Genomic DNA, 20,238 nt, shown 5'->3' with positions numbered 1-20,238 from the left:
CTCTGACCAATCAGATGAGACTTGTGTGGTTTATTTGTTTGAATTTCCTCTATTTAGTTTATCATGCATTCCTTTTTTCCAGCGCCTCACTTTGACCTTATTTCCGCTCAAACATACAAGTATATACTAGTATTTTAATGAACACTACTAATATAAATATTATTGCATTTTACATTTCTTACATTCATTCTTTTATTTACATTTAAATATCCACTATAAAAAGTTATATAAACAAGTTTGATGAATTACAGTTAATCACAGTATATTGTTGTGATTAATCTGATTACATTTTTTTCGATTAATACCACTAATATATACACAAGGCCAAAAAGCACTCTAAAGGTCTCTTTCCGATAAAATCTCCTTGTTCTTGTTGTTTGTGAAATACAGTGGGTCTCTCTGAGTTGTTTATGATGATGCTGCACATGAAACTCTTCCTCAAACTCTTCCTCATTTTCTGCAGCAGCTAGTAAAATATTCAGAAAAACGAGTCGATCAGGAAAAGCACCGTGTCTACATCAACCCGTGAATTAGTATTCATGGCCCTGCCCACCTCAGCTCTGGCCCGCCCACAGGCAGAGCTAAAGCCGGGCCGTGAAGCCGTCTCGTCAGATAGGAGCTCACAGCGCTAGGAACAGCATGCAGTTCATTCCTGTGTTATTTGTGCGAGTAACACTTCAGTGTTTGTATGATTGACCCAGTAATTTAGAGCTAAGAAACTAATGGTTAGAATTTATCTGTGGAAAACCACCAGCCAAGTACAATTCAGAAGAAATCCACCCTGGGGTTTTGTTCCAACTGCCTGGGCGGCTCAGCTGCAGCTCAGCCAACAAAACAGCTCACATAGCATTCATTCATACTAGAGACACAACTACTAAATTACATTTTTAAAATGAATAAAAACACGATGGAATGAGATATTTAAAAGAAATTCCAGAATTAACACCACCTTCAATATGTCTACCATATGTTAACCCAACTCCTAAAGAGCGTGAGACACTGCACATGCAAACTTTCCCAAGAAGCGCACTGTAAACCTAAACCCGCGGCGAGGAGATCAGCCTCTCTTTATGGAGGACGGCGGGTGGAGGTGTGGGTCCATCACTCACCCAGTTTAAGAACGCTGGAGTCGGTGAGCAGCGCTCGGATGAACTGCACAGTCAGACTGTGGCAGTTCAGACTCTGAGAGCACAGGTCCAACAAAAACACCTGCCCCTTCACCGCCAACTGGATCAGAGCCACGTTCTGAGTGAACACTGTGCCGAAACCCGCTCTCCACTCCATATCCACACCCACCACAACACCCGCCTACAGTTAACGAGCAGAACAGGGAGATGTGTGAGGTTAGATTACAGAAAAATAAACAGTATATTTCTGAATCAGATTTATCATAATAAGATTCTATTCTTAACCTACAACCCTGATGCTTTTACACACAACATAATAATAATAATAATAATAATAATAATAATAATAATAATAATAGTCATAAATCTAGCTTAATACAACCCCTGGCAAAAAGTATGGAATCACCAGTCTTGGATGAGCAGTCCTTCAGACATTTCATTCTGTAAAACAAACTCTGATCAAAAACATGATACAATAATAAGGTCATTCCAAAGTGCAACTTGTTGGCTTTCAGGAACACTCAAAGAAATGAAGAAAAAACATTGTGGAAGTCAGTGAATGTTACTTTTATTGACCAACCACAGGGAAAAAAATATGGAATCACTCAATTCTGAGGAAAAAAGTATGGAATCACTCAAATTGAAGGTAGAAAATAAGGACACACCCAGTCAATTTCCTTTCCCTAAATGGACACCTGCCTCAGATTAGATCTGCTCGTTAGTCTGCAGTTAAAAACACCTGCAGTCATGACACCTTGGAGGGCTGCTGGACGAATTAGAGTGGCAAGAACCATGGCTCCAACAAGAGAAATGTCTCTTGAAACAAAAGAGAGGATTGTGAAACTTCTTGAAGAAGATAACTCTTCACGCATGGTTGCTAAAGATGTGGGCTGTTCACAGTCAGCTGTATCCAAGATATGGACCAAATACAAACAGCATGGAATGGTTGTTAAAGCCAAGCGTACTGGTAGAGCGAGAAAGACATCAAAGCGTCAAGACAAGCAACTTAAGGCCATTTGTCTTGAAAACCGAAAAAGTACAACTAAACAGATGAAGCATAAATGGGAAGAAGCTGGAGCCAATGTATGTGACCGAACCGCAAGAAATCGCCTAAAGGAAATGGGATTTCAATACAGGAAAGCTAAAAGAAAACCATCATTGACACCTAAACATAAAAGAACAAGACTGCAGTGGGCTAAGGAGAGGCAATCATGGACTGTGGATGACTGGATGAAAGTTATCTTCAGTGATGAGTCAAGAATCTGCATTGGACAAGGTGATGATGCTGGAACTTTTGTTTGGTGCCGTTCCAGTGAGATTTATGAAGAGGCCTGCCTGAAGAAAACAACCAAATTTCCACAGTCCTTGATGATATGGGGCTGCATGTCAGGCAAAGGCACTGGGGAGATGACTGTGGTTAATTCTTCTATCAATGCACAAGTTTACATTGACATTTTGGACAGTTTTCTCATCCCTTCAATTGAACAGATGTTTGGAGATAATGAAATAACTTTCCAAGATGACAATGCATCGTGCCATAGGGCAAAAACAGTGAAGGCATTCCTTGGAGAAAGACACATTCAGTCGATGTCATGGCCTGCAAATAGTCCAGATCTCAACCCAATTGAAAACCTGTGGTGGAAATTGAAAAAAATGGTCCACAAGAAGGCTCCGACCTGCAAAGCTGATCTGGCAACTGCTATCAAAGAGAGTTGGCACCAAATTGATGCAGAATACTGTTTGTCACTCATCAAGTCCATGCCTCAGAGACTGAAAGCCGTTATAAAAGCCAAAGGTGGTGCAACTAAATACTAGTGATGTATTTTGAATCATCTTTTGTTTATCTGTTTTTCATGATTCCATACTTTTTTTCCTCAGAATTGAGTGATTCCATATTTTTTTCCCTGTGGTTGGTCAATAAAAGTAACATTCCCTGACTTCCACAATGTTTTTTCTTCATTTCTTTGAGTGTTCCTGAAAGCCAACAAGTTGCACTTTGGAATGACCTTATTATTGTATCATGTTTTTGATCAGAACTTGTTTTACAGAATGAAATGTCTGAATGAGTGCTCATCCAAGACTGGTGATTCCATACTTTTTGCCAGGGGTTGTATTAATTAAAACAATACTGGCATTAACTCTTTAGTTTTAGTAATAAAAGTAATAGAACAGTAATAAAACACACTGTTACACATTAAATCATTTTCTTTTTTATTTGTATTTCTACATAGCAAATGAATAGTGAAGTGATATATCTGCCATTAAAGGAATATATAACATAAGGAATCATAGTAACTTAAAAAAGTGTTAAACAAACCAAAATACTCTGTAAAGCATTTCGTTTTCTCTTATCCTCTGGCGGCCCTGAAGAGTGCCAGTTTCATCATTTTGCAACATCACTTGAGGATACTTTTAAAGTTCTTATTCTTCTTTTTGAATTGTCTGAAGTATTTTGTCTTTATTTAGTTGAGTAGTTGTCTCTTCTCATAATATGGATTAGAACATTACTCAAATATTCACTATTCACTGTATACATGTAACTCTACCTCTTCACTACTTTACAACTGATGCTCTCAAACACATTAAGAGACAAGAAATTCAAGTAATTAACTCTTGATGAGTTCAGCACAGCTGTTAACTGAAAGCCTGAATTCCAGGTGACTTTACCTCAGACAGCTGACTGAGAAAATACAGCAGAGATGTGCAAAACTGATAATTTAAACAAGAATTATATGTTTTCTTTCTATGTTTTTGTCCATAGATTATTATATATTAATTTCTGTCTGCAGTGTTGAAGTAGTTAGCTGCAATGCTAATAGTCAGCCTCTGCAGACTGGATGCAGTTTAGCCTAGGTTTAACCAAAAGGTGTGTGTATAAAATTAAACATTATATTTGTTGACATACCAGTTTATTTATGTTGATGGGCTCTCTAAAAGAGTCTGTATGCCACTCTTGCCCACACATAGCATTAGACATGTTGCCAAAAGATTAATGTTTATCTACTACTTATCTACTCCAGAGTGTCCTATTCTCCTGCAATGCTTCTCTACAAGGAGTAGACAAGCCATGTGTGTGCATTTGCAGATCTGGGTGCACGTTAATGTAAAGTATCTGAATATAGTATTGATTAAGAGGTACATTGGTGAATATGTGGACTCAGCTGTACCTGTAATACAGTGTCTCTGCAGAGCTGCAGCTGCTCCAGCGTCTGTATGAAGTGAATCTTCTCTCTGGTCAGGGGGAGCTGGTAGTACTGCAGCTGGTGGGACTGAGGAGTTACCCACGACTCCAGCGAGCAGAAAACCTCATTTACCTCATTCATCTCACTCACCTCCCTACAGCAGGTGAAGGAAAAATCCCATGTTGGTTAAATCCCATTTCTCTCATTTGTACCCCTACCCCTTGTTTTTAAGTGGTTAAAATCCTGACACTAGCAAACAGGACTATTCTTTACACGTTTCCGCACATGCTGTTCTCGATGCAATAAAAAAAAAATCAAGCGTTCCAGAGAAGCATGAAAGAGAAGCTAATCACTGCGGTTTCAGGCTTCCCCGTCCTTTATCTTAAATCGCTGCTGATTTACAGCGACTCTGCTGATTTATCAGAGTAATACAGCCTGGAGAAAAAAAGGGTTAAAACGATTGTTGTGGTCTCTGGTGGGTTTAGAAAATATTAATATATAATTTAATTGGAAAGGTTTTGCTAGCCTATATGCTGCTCACTAGACAGTGTTACAAAGCTCAATCAAACGTTTATATTTATAAATACACATTTGTATTATTAGTTTCTAGAAAATAATAACATATAAAACTATTTCCTATTTATTAAAATTAATTAAAGTTTTTTAAACGATTGACGCTTCAGAGCAGTGTAATTGCAGCGTTACTGATGTAACTAATGCACCATATTTAAGGTGGAAGAAGAAAATTTAACTAACAAACTACGATTTGTTAGGTTTCTTGTAAAGGACAGGGCCATAATACACTGAAACATTACATTACTACATTAAAAATAGCAAAACCATCTTTTCAACACAACTTCTCTATAACCATCGACTCTCTCTCTCTCTCTCACCGACAAAGGTTGCTCGGAACCTGGGTGTTATGGTTGATGACCAGCTCTCCTTCACGCACCATGTGGCCTCAGTTGCTCGATGCTGCCGCTTCGCGCTTTACAACATCAGAAAAATTTGACCGTTTCTGATGCAACAGGCCACCCAACTCCTGGTACAAGCAGTGATCATCTTACGCCTGGACTACTGCAATGCCCTGCTAACTGGCCTCCCGGCCTGTGTAGTAAAACCACTCCAAATGATCCAGAACGCAGCAGCACGTCTGGTCTTCAACCAGCCAAAACGGTCACATGTCACCCCACTGCTTATTGAGCTCCATTGGCTACCAGTTGATGCTCGCACCAAATTCAAAGCTCTAACAATCGCCTACAATGTGATGACAGAACAGCTCCTTGCTACCTGCACTGATCACTCCTGAAGGCTTAAGGCCTAGATAAAAGCGTCTGCCAAATGTAATGTAATGTAAACTAAAATAATGCAATGGTTATTGTAATGAATACATGATTTATCTGTGATTTATCATAATCCTCTGTTTGCAGTGTGCCTCTAAAATTCATACAGTTCTAACATGTAACACCACCTTTATACCCCAACAAGAACCTGAAGTGAGAAAAAGGGTAAATGTTAGGGGGCAAAGGGGTGAAATGTGTGAGTGTGAGTGCATGATACTCACAGCTGATTGGAGGAGAGGCTCACCATGGTGTCCCAAACCCCAAACGGGAGTCGGTGTCTGGGTATGTTGTAGCGTTTGGCCCACTGAGCACCAACCTGGAGCCCCGAGTAATGAACCAGGAGCTCTACCAGCACAACCTGGAGCTCCAAACTGCCCTCCACAGTCACCTGAAAGAGAACATGCAAATATATTTACCTGTGAACATGTGCACTAGCATATCGTTCGTCACTGTCCAATGAAAAAAAGTATCTCCATTATTGTCAAATTTTAGTTTACCAACCTGAAAGGGAGCAGAAACAATGATTGGAGCAGCTTTTGGGACGCATTGAAAAAGACCAAGACTGTTGACTGAGTCGGGGAGATGGAGCTTCATGACTTTTGAATTTTGTGGTTCACTTTCTTTTTTTCATTCTCATTTTTTTATTCATGTTATCCTGGTTGATATGTTTTTTGAAATGTGTTGTTTGATCATTATAGACATTTTATTTATATATTTTTCCTGTTTGTTCAATCGGGGTCTAACATTTTATATTGCTTAAAAAATTTGTAAAAACTTTAATTACAAAAACTATTTGTTTACTTCATAATTTGAACAAAAAAACTAAGGTTTTTTTCTTTCTCCTGTAAATTTGCTGGTTTAGAGATACTTGTTTTTCACTGGACAGCAAGGACATACACACATAAACACAGAAATAAGACTAAGACACCAAATGAAATAAAAAAATTATTATTTTCACAAAGGAAAATAATCTATGCTTCAGGGAATGCATTACCAAAAGCAGAACTAATCTGATGAAACTTTTTTCTGTGGGTCATGAAGTAATATAAATACTAGATATACAGAAATTATGTCCAAACCTTTGTCCAAAAGCCAGCAAAGTACTCAACTAACTTTTTTAAAGGCTTTCATCAATTTTACCACTTTTTTTAACCATTGCATAAATGAATTAGCTTAAATGTAAAATTTTAAAACTAATATTACAAAATTTAAAAATATGTATCTAATAGTTATTTTCCCACTTCAAGAACTGCTCTATTTAACTGGAGAATTAAGCAATAATATGCTCGAGGTGAAATATTAAAAGATTTTAAAAAGTTAAAGAGGAGGAGAAAATAGGATCTGTTTGGTTATAAACACTTTGCCAGTTAAAATAGTTCCATTGCTGCTCTGTTTGGTTTGTAAGCGCTGCATTGTTGCTAGGTTACCTGTATGCGACGGAGTAATACAATAATAAATAGAGAGCTTTGGTTAGTTACAGTGCCATTACCGGCTGAGAACGGTACCCATACAACGCCTCTCAGCCAATCACATTGCAGGGTCAGAACTAACCCTGGTATAATCTTCAATATTTATTTCAGATAAACACACGTTAACACAACTGTCTACCTGGACGTGGTCCCTCCAGTTCTCCTCAGTCATGCTTTTCTGAAAGATAAGAACAGAGCAGAAACAGAGGGCTGGCAGTAGTTAGATAAGGAATGTGATAGAGAGACGTGTCTCCACACGACGAGAGAATGACTTATTCTGCATCCGCTGGAAACAACTTTCACACATATAAACAGTTATTATCAGCAGACTGACGCTGACGGACGTAGGATGTTGTGCGTTTGTGTAATTTCTTAGGATCATTCAGCAGCTCTTAAAACTCTTCCGTTTTTAGAGCCGAACACTAAAACTCACTCTCATAAAAAGGGGGTTTATCAGTGTAATTCATAGCCATCAAGACGCTGCCCACAGGACACTGGTGTTTATTTTTTGGTACTAAATTACTTGTACTTATAAATCAATACAGTACTCAAAACAGAGCTTAGCTCAACAGAAGAGCAACAAAAACTCTTTAAGCTTAAGGCTCTGTCTACAGGACACTGCTCACAGGACACTGGTGTTTATTTATTAGTACTAAACTAATTATAGATATAAATCAATACAGTACTCAATACAGAGCTCAGCTCAACAGAAAGAACAGCAACAAAGTCTCTATAAGCTTAAAACTCTGTCTACAGGACACTGCCCACAGGACACTGCCCACAGGACACTGCCCACAGGACACTGCCCACAGGACACTGGTGTTTATTTATTAGTACTAAACTACTTGTACTTATAAATCAATACAGTATTCAATATGGAGCTCAACTCAACAGAAAGAACAGCTACAAAGTCTCTTTAAGCTTAAGGCTCTGTCTACAGGACGCTGCTCACAGGACATTGTCTACAGGACAACTGCTCACAGGACACTGTCTACAGGACACTGCTCACAGGACACTGGTGTTTATTTATTAGTACTAAACTAATTATAGATATAAATCAATACAGTACTCAATACAGAGCTCAGCTCAACAAAAAGAACAGCAACAAAGTCTCTTTAAGCTTAAAGCTCTGTCTACAGGATGTTGTTCACAGGACACTGTCTACAGCGTGTTGCCCACAGGATGCTGTCTACAGGACGCTGCCTACAGGAAGCTGCCAACTGGAGACTCTCCCCAGGACACTGCCCACAGGGAGCTGCCTACATGATGCTGCCTAGAGGAGGCTGCTTACAGGACGCTGGCCAGAGGACGCCGTCTACAGGACACTGACCACAAAACGCTGGCCAGAGGATGCTGCCAACTGGAGACTGTCAACAGGACGCTGGCCAAAGGATGCTGTCTACAGGACAGAGTCTACAGGACACTGTCCACAGGACGCTGACCACAAAAAACTGTCTACAGGACACTGCACACAGGAGGCTGTCTACAGGATACTGTCTAAAGGACATTGCCCACAAGATACTGCCCACTAGACGCTGACCACAGGACACTGTCTACAGTACAGCTTGTATACACTAACCATACACTAGTTGTTTGTTAAACTAACAAAAACTGAGGCCAAGTTAGAAAACGGAGCTTATGTTATTATCCTAGTCCTGTACAGCCTGTATTTCCCAAATATTATCATAGTATATTTCAGATTCGTGTTCTGGACAGTAACATAACAGGAGGTGTTGAGAGAAGAGAGCGCCACCTACCCACCCAGAGCATGACCAACTAAACGAGATTTTGAGGGCACTAAAAATTCCCATAATGCATCATGATTTATAGTAAACTTCGCTTACTAAGCGAGCTGAATGTGTCCTAAAATGCTTTGCGGGTCTCGCTACTAAGTAACAGACAGCCGAAGAAACGGAGCGGACAGCGAGCCACCAGGGTTGCCAGATTGTTACAGTGTAATTCAGATAAAACCAATTCACAGGGTAAAACGTGTTTCAAATCCACAAAATTACTGAGAAAACCACCCAAACAGCTAATGTTCGTCATATCAACAATATTACAGGGTTTATTCACACATGATCTTAACTAAAATACCATAAATATCTTAAATATCACTGATTACAAAAAATGATATTTAAATGAGTTTATCTGCATATTTGTATTATGTGTTTTGTGCCTTTTATCATTGGACACACGAAACAAAAACGTAAAAACAGTAAATAAAAACAACCTTGCAAGCAATGCAAGAAAGAAATAACTTACTCACATATAATAACGAACATAAACACAGCTTCAAATTTCCATCAGCAGGACTAAAAGCTCCGTCTCTGCAGGGTTAGATATCTAACTACAACACTGATGAGTTCAGTTTCCAAACTCTTTACACTTGGTAGTTTTGTTCACTTGTCAAATCACAGCGTTTCCTCCACACAATTTCAGATACAACTCGACATTTGGCATGAAACCACCCAATCTGGCAACAAAGCGAGCCGGTGTACGCTGCTATTTTTAAGGTTTTCTTCATGTAGTTCAGTAATGTGAGGATCATCTTTTAAACAGCGTAAAAATAACAAACAGATAAATAACGTCATGATCAGCTCAGGGCTTCACTAACTTTAATTCAGAGCTCAGTTCAGTGTGTTTATGGAGTTTTAAACACGGCTCAACCCCTCTCTCACCTGTGTGTGTTTATGCGACCGGTGCTGGCGCACGATAATGATGAGTTAGTGTCCGGATTTACTCCAGTTTTACCACTAATTAGAGAACTTATTAGTATCTCCCTACATAGCGCAACACTAATGAGGGAGTAGGGAGCCATTTCGGTCACAGCCTCAGTGTTTCTCAGTGTAGCGCTGTTGGGCAGCGTTAGCCGCTAACCACTAGGGTTAAGTCGCTAGTGCTAATGCTCCAGCCTTTTTACTGGAGAAATTCAGGAATCTAAGTTTACTGTAAATAAACAGAAGCGCTTTACTCACCCAAATAAACAGTTTTCAGGAGAGAAATCTGTGTAGATTAACATCCAGCACTCGATTGACTTAAAAAGATTTTTTTTTTTTTATTACAGTTTTGTTTATTTAGCTCAGCTTTACGTAACTTAGTTAGCCAGCAAACCACTCAGCGGTGAGACCTGCTGAATTAGAAGTACCTTATAGTGTCTCTTAAAATGCGCCTTATAATCCGATGCGCCTTATGTATGAAAATAGACGTTCATTGACAGTGTAAAAAATATGGTAATATGCCGTAATTTTAGCACCTTAGTCTACCAAGCCACTTGAAACTCAATATATAGACTATAACAGCCCATAAATAACATCCATACCATGACATGCAGTATGAATCCACATTTATTATCAGTGATTTAACTCTAATGATGGTTTAATGTAATGTTTCTTTATAAGCTTTATATTTTAACCTTTAAATAAAGGAGTGTAACTCAGTTAAACGAGTGTGAACCGTGTGAAAGGGCACGACTCTCTGCTCACCTCCTTGAACCTCTTGTACATGAGAAACCTCAGGGAGTCCAGCTTCCTCTTGTGAACCGAGTTCACACACACGCCTGAAACGAACACACCACATGAAACACACCAGAAACGCAGTGTGTGTGTATACAAAAACGCATCGCACGCAGTACATACGTACAGTATATGCAGTTATACACGTCCACATGTGCACAATACGTGCGTACCTGCACACACACACACACACACACACACATTCACACACACCTGGATCAACGCTGAACTTCTCCATGAGCCGGAAGACGTGTCTGCTAAGCAGCTTCGGCTGAATTTGGTCCGTTTGGTGTTTGGAGAGGGACAGGCGAGGAAACCGCCTGAAATAAAATTGATAAGAGAGAGAAAAAGCACAGATATTTACATCATAAACACGATGAATAAAATCAGAACTGAGCTTTAAAATGGGCCAATATCAAAACACGCAAAACAATACACAAAATTCGTTTCTAGAGATGCTCTGAAAAAAACATTACCGGTACATTTGGCCAAAACCAAAACTAAATAAAAAAAATGGCAAATATTGTTTTTAATAAATTACATTTCAATCAATATATATATATATTATATAGCCTGAATCAATTTTGGAAGCCTACCAACAAAAACACAATACATTTACCTCAGTAGTGCTTTAGCAGGGCTAGTCTATTCGTGAATTCTCCTCAGCTTTGCTATTCTAATCATGAATGTACTTCAGCAGTGCTACTTTAATCACAAACATACTTCAGCAGTGCTGTTTAAATTATGAATTTACCTCAGTAGTACTACTTCAATCATGAAATTACCACAGCAGTGCTTTTCTAACCATGAATTTACCTTAGCAGTGTTAATCTAACCATAAATTAACCTGAGCAGTGCAATTCTAGTCACACAATTTGCAAGCTAAATGCCCCTGCAGTGCAATTTTAGTCACACATTTACCTCATCAGTGCTACACATGTGAATGAATTGAAGATTTGGCATTTTTCAGTGTGTTACACCCATATGGTCAGTATAGTATAAACTAGTACAAAACTGGTTTTATATTGTCCAATCAATTGATCTAGATGTTCTGTTAGTAAATGTGTGTGTGGTGTTCAGTAGTAAATGTGTATGTGGGGTTACCTGCGCAGATTGTCCAGGCTGAAGTCAGGGCTACACCAGGAGTCCAGCAGCTGGACCAGCCGCCTCTGCAGCTCAGGATAATCCCGAACGTAGGATTCAGCCAGCGGCAGCTTATCCAGGAGAATGAGAGGAACGCACATCTAAAACAAACATAAAAATCATCAATAAATAAATGTGCACAATTGTGCATTGGACATTGTCAGCTTCCCCAGCTGGAGGCAGAGGAGAGAAATAGATATTTATAACACTTTACAATAGCTTTCATAATGATATCATTAACTAATGATTAATAACTATTACTTTTTACATTACAAGGAACAAAAAAGTTGTTATATTTGTAAATACTAATAAACACATTGGCAGCAACTTGGCTGCAATTGATAAACATTTATCAGGTTTAAAGTTCTTATTAATATTGATCTATTAATGTTCAAGTTCTAATGAGCTAATGATTTGATTTAAATGACTACATTTGAATATCAATGCTGATAACTAGGTGTCATGTGTAAACATTTGTTGATATTCAAATTCTGATGAACTAATAATGCTTTGTTCACATTTACATATCATTAGTTATTATAGCTATTATAAAGTGTTACCAAGATATTTAAAAAATATGTCTAAATAAACAGATTTGATTTCAGATTTAAAACAACATTTAAAAAAATGTTTAAATGTGAGGCTTTAATAAAGCTACTGCAGATGGCAAACACATCTACAGTAGCGGAACGCACATCTAAAACAGAGATAGAAGAAGATGTAGAGAATAAAGCATCTATAAATAAATGTGCAGAACTGTAGATATTGGAGTTATAACTGTTCTTACCTGCTCCATGTCCAGCACTTTCTGGAGTTCTACCTTCATGCTGAGCAAAGCTGCCTACCAAAAAAACAAATACATTAACACTGCATGAGGAGGTGTACTATTATTGTACCACAACACGTTCGCCAGCACACTTTAAGTCTAGCTCCACACTGCCTAAAATGATGCTGTATGAAGGCCAATTTATACTTCTGCGTTGAACCTACTCCAGAACTCAAAGCTACGGCCTGCCTCGTGTTCCCGGCCACACGGTTTAAACTGCAGTGCGACACAGAGCTGCTGATACGCGCACGCAGAAGTATAAACGCGCTGCACAACATACCGCACTCTTGCTGTATACGCATAGGCTACAGTATTGGTTCCACAGAACTATAAATAGGCCTTAAAATGTTACCTCTATCATCAGGAAACTGGCAGTTCCAATCATTATAGAGTCCTAAAGACCATAATTAGCTCTTACTGGGTTTGTGGGACGGCCTTCCCGCTACCCAATTTTTTAGCAAGAAGCTAGGCACTGTTAGCTATAGGGCTGGATGATATGGCCAAAATTCTTATCACAATATATATATATTTTTGTTTTTTGACACAATATAATTAAGATCTTGGTATGAAAAATAGAAAAATATATAAAATCAGTTGTCAGTGTCAGTGTCAGTGCACAACTAAACACAGGTCTGGATGAAATGGTAACAATATTATATCACAATATTTTAACGTTACATGATATTGAATCTTTGCAATATTTTGACACACAGACAAAATGTATCAGCATTGCCAGGTTCTTATAACTGCTATTCAAACAATATTTTTTTATTCTTTAATTGTTAAACAGGATTGTTCACATTCTTTGCAGTAAAAGATACAGGGTTCATACGCTTTTTAACCAATAAATTTCCATGATTTTTTCATGACTTTTCCATGTCTTCAAGGCAAATTTTCATGACCATTTGATTTTCAAAACAGTGCAGATATGGGCAATAAAATAAAAAATCAACTATTCTATAATTTCCATGACTTTTCCAGTACTTTATGGGTATTTTTTTTTTCTCCAAAACTTATCCAGTATAATGAGATTCACGATACACTTCATAAAGCATACAGTCCATACGATGCGGAAATGTATCACAATACAATAACAATACAAATTGCCTATTCTAGTTATGGTAGTGGATATAACAGAAATGCCCATTAGTGTTCTCCTCCAAGCGTGTTTAGCATGTATACTGCAATATTAATTGCATTAATGCATGTATACGTGTATATATTCATGTATAAGCGGTGTGTACAGTACGTACCTCTCTATAACAGCAGGTGTCCTGCAGGTAGGTGACGTGCTGTAACAGGTGGCTGGTCTCCAGGGTTCGGAGCTCGTAGATCTCCAGCAGGGGGTCCAGGTACCCAGGCTGGGAGGAGGTGATGAGGTTCAGGGCTCGGAGCTGCAGCTTCAGCTTCTCTTCCTCCATTAAACTCTGTAAACTCGCCCGCGGGTGACTCCGCCTCCACTGCACGAACTCCGCCAGCACCAACTGACCCAGAGTGGAGGATTTACCCTTCTGGATACCAGGGCAACCCTCCAGGATGATGAGGAGCCCCGTCAGAGGGTCCTGCAGCCGCGAGAATCCAGACATCGTCAGCTTCCTCAGCTGGAGGTGGAAGAGAGAAAAATATATTTATAACACTTTACAATAGTTTTTATTATAATATTATTACTTATGATTAATAACTTTTACTTTTCACATCACAAGGAACAAATAGTTGTTAGCATATTTGTAAATACTAATAAGATAAGATAAGAAAAGTTAAGATAAGATAATCCTTTATTAATCCACAATGGGGAAATTTACAATGTTACAGCAGCACAGAGGAAAGGACAGAGAAACAGGCCAGGAAAAAAATATAAACAAATAATGATAAATCTATATATACAATATATATATTTTGTTGTGTCAGCCATATTTGGGACCAAATTTCTGGCTTTGCCTACAATCAATGGTACAAAACAAAGCTAAAATTAGTTCTTACTTTAGAAGAAAAGCACTGGCACTTCATAGAAATTGATAATATTGGTGTTTGTGTCTTGAATGATGACTTTGATTACTCAAAAAGCATTAGATTTCTTTAGATTTAACCACATCTCAGCCAACATAGCTGAGTTTAGATTAGCTGAGTTTAGGTTAGCTGAGTTTAGGTTAGCTGAGTTTCGATTAGCTGAGTTTCGATTAGCTGAGTTTCGATTAGCTGAGTTTAGGTTAGCTGAGTTTAGGTTAGCTGAGTTTAGGTTAGCTGAGTTTAGATTAGCTGAGTTTAGATTAGCTGAGTTTAGGTTAGCTGAGTTTAGGTTAGCTGAGTTTAGGTTAGCTGAGTTTCGATTAGCTGAGTTTCGATTAGCTGAGTTTCGATTAGCTGAGTTTAGGTTAGCTGAGTTTAGGTTAGCTGAGTTTAGGTTAGCTGAGTTTAGATTAGCTGAGTTTAGGTTAGCTGAGTTTCGATTAGCTGAGTTTCGATTAGCTGAGTTTCGATTAGCTGAGTTTCGGTTAGCTGAGTTTAGGTTAGCTGAGTTTCGGTTAGCTGAGTTTCGATTAGCTGAGTTTAGGTTAGCTGAGTTTAGATTAGCTGAGTTTAGATTAGCTGAGTTTAGATTAGCTGAGTTTAGGTTAGCTGAGTTTAGGTTAGCTGAGTTTCGATTAGCTGAGTTTAGGTTAGCTGAGTTTAGGTTAGCTGAGTTTAGGTTAGCTGAGTTTAGATTAGCTGAGTTTAGGTTAGCTGAGTTTCGATTAGCTGAGTTTCGATTAGCTGAGTTTCGATTAGCTGAGTTTCGGTTAGCTGAGTTTAGGTTAGCTGAGTTTCGATTAGCTGAGTTTCGATTAGCTGAGTTTAGGTTAGCTGAGTTTAGATTAGCTGAGTTTAGATTAGCTGAGTTTAGATTAGCTGAGTTTAGGTTAGCTGAGTTTAGGTTAGCTGAGTTTAGATTAGCTGAGTTTAGGTTAGCTGAGTTTCGGTTAGCTGAGTTTCGGTTAGCTGAGTTTCGGTTAGCTGAGTTTAGATTAGCTGAGTTTAGATTAGCTGAGTTTAGATTAGCTGAGTTTAGATTAGCTGAGTTTAGGTTAGCTGAGTTTAGGTTAGCTGAGTTTAGGTTAGCTGAGTTTAGATTAGCTGAGTTTAGGTTAGCTGAGTTTAGGTTAGCTGAGTTTAGATTAGCTGAGTTTAGATTAGCTGAGTTTAGGTTAGCTGAGTTTAGGTTAGCTGAGTTTAGGTTAGCTGAGTTTAGATTAGCTGAGTTTAGATTAGCTGAGTTTAGATTAGCTGAGTTTAGATTAGCTGAGTTTAGATTAGCTGAGTTTAGATTAGCTGAGTTTAGATTAGCTGAGTTTATCTGGGGTGTTCTGTTCTGCTCTACTATTCAATATTTGGTACTTAGCAGTAGGGCTGCACAATATTGACAAAAAACAGACATTGCAATAGGTTTTTTATATCTGCGATATATGTTAATATACAATATTAAACAATATAGAAATTTTCACCAGATTGTAATGAGTGACATGATACTATTAATCATGCAATCATGATGCTGCAACTATATAATATGGAGCCCTACTTGGTGATTCTGTGTATTTACACACCCACAGTTTTTAAGGTTTAAATGTGTTTTTTTGTGAAAATTCTGTTTTTCTCTGATGCCTTACACAATCTGAGCTTATGGTTTAACACAGCGCACAGCAAAGCACCTCTAAAGCCTCAGAAACATGTGGATATTTGGGATTAAAAGCTGTAAGCTTTGTAAAAACTGGAATTTGGTACGTATTTGAGTTTTATACTGGTGGAACTGGCACTAATTTGCTACACTAAGACACGAGTCTAGATCAGATTTAGATTCATGCCAAAAAAGGAAAGCACCCTGCAATAGCACATCATCCTAAACATGAGAAAACTCAAACTGCAATCAAAAGCTAAATATTTCAACAGAAACGCTCTCCACTGGAGGGAAAGTGCACATTTTTAGCTGTGCTGAGCACATTGTTCAGAAGGAATTCTAGCAAACCAGTCTGCTTTTCATTCAGAACTGTTAACAGGTTTAGTTAGTGCTAAGTAGCTAATCAGTCCCTGATTCAGTTCTCAAACAGCAGCTACAGCTTTGGAAAAAAATAAGAGAGCACTTAAAAAATGAAGAGTTTCTTTGATTTTACCAAACTGAAAACCTCTGGAATATAATTAAGAGGACGATGGATGATCACAAACCATCAAACCAAACTGAACTGCTTGAATTTTTGCTTAATTTTTGCACCAGGAGTGTAAAGCATAAAGTTATCCAAAAGCAGTGTGTAAGACTGGTGGAGGAGAACATGATGCCAAGATGCATGAAAAAAACTGTGATTAAAAAACAGGATTATTCCAACAAATATTGATTTCTGAACTTAAAACTTTATGAATATGAACTTGTTTTCTTTGCATTATTTGAGCTCTGAAAGCTCTGCATCTTTTTTGTTATGTCAGCCGTTTCTCATTTTCTGTAAATAAATGCTCTAAATGACAAAACATTTATTTGAAATTTGGGACAAATGTCTGTAGCTTATAGAATAAAACAGCAATGTTCATTTTACTCAAACATAAACCTATAAATAGTCAAATCAGAGAAAATGATTCAGAAACTGAAGTGATCTCTTCATTTTTTTACAGAGCTGTATATAAATTATGGTTAATGTGAAATCCTAAAGTACTTATTATACACTGTGAAGACAACACTTAATCATGCCATACTGTAGGTTTCTATAACCGGAAGTCCCAGTGATGCAGTAAGAATGATCTCACAAGTACAGTGAACTTACAGTGAGTTTATATATATCTATACCATCATATAATCAACACTGAATCAGAGAATTTAAACATGTATATTCCTGTATGTTCAGATGCTTTTCTCTGCTGCATGCGGCATAGTTCTTACATCCAAACCCCTCCTGAATTCCTGAGATACATCAGATAAACTCGCTGTTTGAGGGCAGAGCAGGAATGTTACTGCCGTTCAGCAGCACACCTGAATGTTTCACCCTCACTGACTTCTAAAGACCAATCACAGAACTAAAGCTGGACGATGCGGCAGAAATATCAGTCATTTAGAGGAATGTACAAAATAAACCAGCTAAAAAATAGATAAGATACATACCTAGTTAAACAATTTTATATTAGTTTGGGTTTGGTGAATGCCAGGAGAACATGATCTACCCGTAAATGCACTTTGACTACTGGAAAGTATGGTGGAGGGACGATAATGCAACAGGGTTGTTTTTCAAAGGTTAGCCTATAGGCCCCTTAATTGGTCTGAATTGCAGCCTGATAAAATTACCAATTAAATGCCGGACCATCATACCGAATTGTGGAATAATGAGATGGACAGCACACACATACTTACTATATGTTTAAAATAACCTCATATTAGCGCTGGGTGATTATGGCCAAAAAAAAAATCTTAGATTTTTTCACAAAAAACACAGCTGGCAATGAAATTGTTAAAAACTCGGTTTACCTGTTAAAATATATATATCTAATTGGTGTACAGACAAATTCAGCTTTGAGTGAATTTGAAAAAAAAAACAACAAAAAAAAACAATGTTTAACAAGCCCATGTGTTCGTATTATGCGCTGACCTTGTATCTACAATGCCGAAGAGAAACTCACACGCTGACACACACTATGAAGGAGATATTATTATTATTTGCCACATTAAATCACGGATCCTCACCGGAGAGCGATGACACTGCAGGTTTTACAAATAGTAGGATTTATTTATAGATTAATATATTCACTTTATTCCACCAGGTGTTTGTGTGGAAAGTGCTGTAACAGTTTAGTCCTTGGAGGAATGTTTAGAAAATATGCACAGATTAATCCGTGGGAGGCATCGGTAACCAAGATAAGATGGATAAACACTTCAGAAATGAGTAGCATATACAGATATAGATTAATAAGATAAGATTTTATTTTTACTTTAAACTTTAGAATTAATGAATAACTAATTAATACATTTATTAAAGGAGAAGTCTGGTGTACCAAACATTTACTTTTATTGTAGTAAAACATGATAAAAAAGTTCTTACCTTTGATGAGTAGCACACCTCTGTTCTCCCACAGCATTCAGAGATCCAGACATTTTAACAGTTTGTTCAAACACCCTTCAGACTGGGTGATACGGGGCATAATTTACCCTGATAAATCACTTTTTACATCATTATCCAGCTCAAAGTAGCGCTTGCTAGAATCCGGAGAGCCCTGACATTTAAAAGGAGGCATTAAGAACTTAAAAATTGCACAAGAACCTTATTAAAACCCACTGTTTACATCCTATAATGCTAGCTTCAGCTCCAAGCGTTACCATTACTGAACTGATATATATAGAGACTCCGCATAGCCCGGCTGCTACGCTATGTGGAGTCTATGTTTATATATTATTAATACAAATATGGCGGCGCTCGGAGCTGTTGCTAGCATTATAGGATGTAAACAGTGATGTTTTATAAGCTTTTTCTGCACTTTTTAAGTTATTAATGCCACATTTTAAATGTCAGGGCTCTCCGGACTCTAGCAAGGAAGTGTGGAGCTACTTTGAGCTGGATAACGGTGTAAAAATTATGCCCCGTGTCTCCCAGTCTGAAGGGTGTTTGTTGGACAAACTGTTAAAATTTCTGGATCTCTGAACGCTGTGAGAGGTAGAGGTGTGCTACTCATCAAAGGTAAGTACTTTTTATTATGTTTTACTACAACAAAAGTCAATTTTACACCAGAGTTCTCCTTTGAGAACAGAGCATGTTGTCACACGACTGAACAGCAGAGCCAGACAGAGACACAACAGTGATACTAAGCAGAGTCTTACCGCCTCCAACTCTTTCCTCATCCACAGGTCAAAAAACTGCTCTCGCAGTGCGACAGGGTCAACACCTGGGGGATACACACACACACACACACACACACACACAATATAGAGTCAGAAACACTCATCTTACTCCCCCCACCTGTCCCCCCCCCAACACACACACTCTTCCCTCACCATCCTCATCCCCCTTTCCTGCTTTCTCTCTGCTCTAAATCATCATTACACTTTTCCTTCCCGTTCTTGCATTTCCTGCATATTGTTCTACACAGTATGAAGTCAATGGATGAGCTCTATCTTATGTTTCTATATAATAACAGAGGATGACTCAACCTCAAAAACTACAAGGACTACAAAAACACTGCATGCAGATTTATGGTGCCCAAATATGGCACTTTTTCTGGCAGGGCTGCTTTAAAAAAAGCTATAATCCACAGTTGATGGTGTATTTTAGTTTATTAAGTCCATGTGAGGCAAGTGAAACCAAAATAGATGTTCAGTTTAATTTTTCTTTATTCTTTTATATATAATATCTAACAGCAATACACAATTATTCTCTCATTTTTTTATTCTCTCAGCTCTATCAATATTTGACATCTGTTTCAGTGATCCATCATGTTTGTTATATACTCATTTATTTATTTATTTTTACAAGGTTTCTATTATCTGGCACTGCTAATGCATTTATACACTAACGACTAATAATATTTTATCATTAATAAAAGCATCACAAACTTCTATCAACCTTCTTCCACGAGCTTTTTGAGCTTGTTAAAGAGAGCAATTTATTAAACAGGCTATTATTTCTGCTTTAAACTA

General features: G+C 37.9%; 1 protein-coding gene across 3 annotated transcripts in view; it reads right to left on the bottom strand.

The window, feature by feature from the left end:
* exd3 (exonuclease 3'-5' domain containing 3) overlaps positions 1-20,238 on the bottom strand; it is an 89,170-nt gene that overhangs the window by 57,526 nt on the left and 11,406 nt on the right. For all 3 annotated transcript variants that reach the window (XM_049468355.1, XM_022680931.2, XM_022680932.2), the window contains exons 3-12: positions 19,423-19,487; positions 13,856-14,203; positions 12,564-12,617; positions 11,738-11,877; positions 10,847-10,953; positions 10,604-10,677; positions 7,261-7,299; positions 5,874-6,040; positions 4,295-4,463; positions 1,110-1,308 (exon numbers count right to left, since the gene is read on the bottom strand). In XM_049468355.1, the coding sequence (XP_049324312.1) occupies positions 1,110-1,308; positions 4,295-4,463; positions 5,874-6,040; positions 7,261-7,299; positions 10,604-10,677; positions 10,847-10,953; positions 11,738-11,877; positions 12,564-12,617; positions 13,856-14,203; positions 19,423-19,487 (1,362 nt within the window). The remainder of the gene's footprint in view (positions 1-1,109; positions 1,309-4,294; positions 4,464-5,873; positions 6,041-7,260; positions 7,300-10,603; positions 10,678-10,846; positions 10,954-11,737; positions 11,878-12,563; positions 12,618-13,855; positions 14,204-19,422; positions 19,488-20,238) is intronic.

This window comes from Astyanax mexicanus, chromosome 20 (genome assembly GCF_023375975.1).
Source record: "Astyanax mexicanus isolate ESR-SI-001 chromosome 20, AstMex3_surface, whole genome shotgun sequence".
Taxonomy (NCBI): domain Eukaryota; kingdom Metazoa; phylum Chordata; class Actinopteri; order Characiformes; family Acestrorhamphidae; genus Astyanax; species Astyanax mexicanus.
This window is presented reverse-complemented; position numbering and strand designations above follow the sequence as displayed.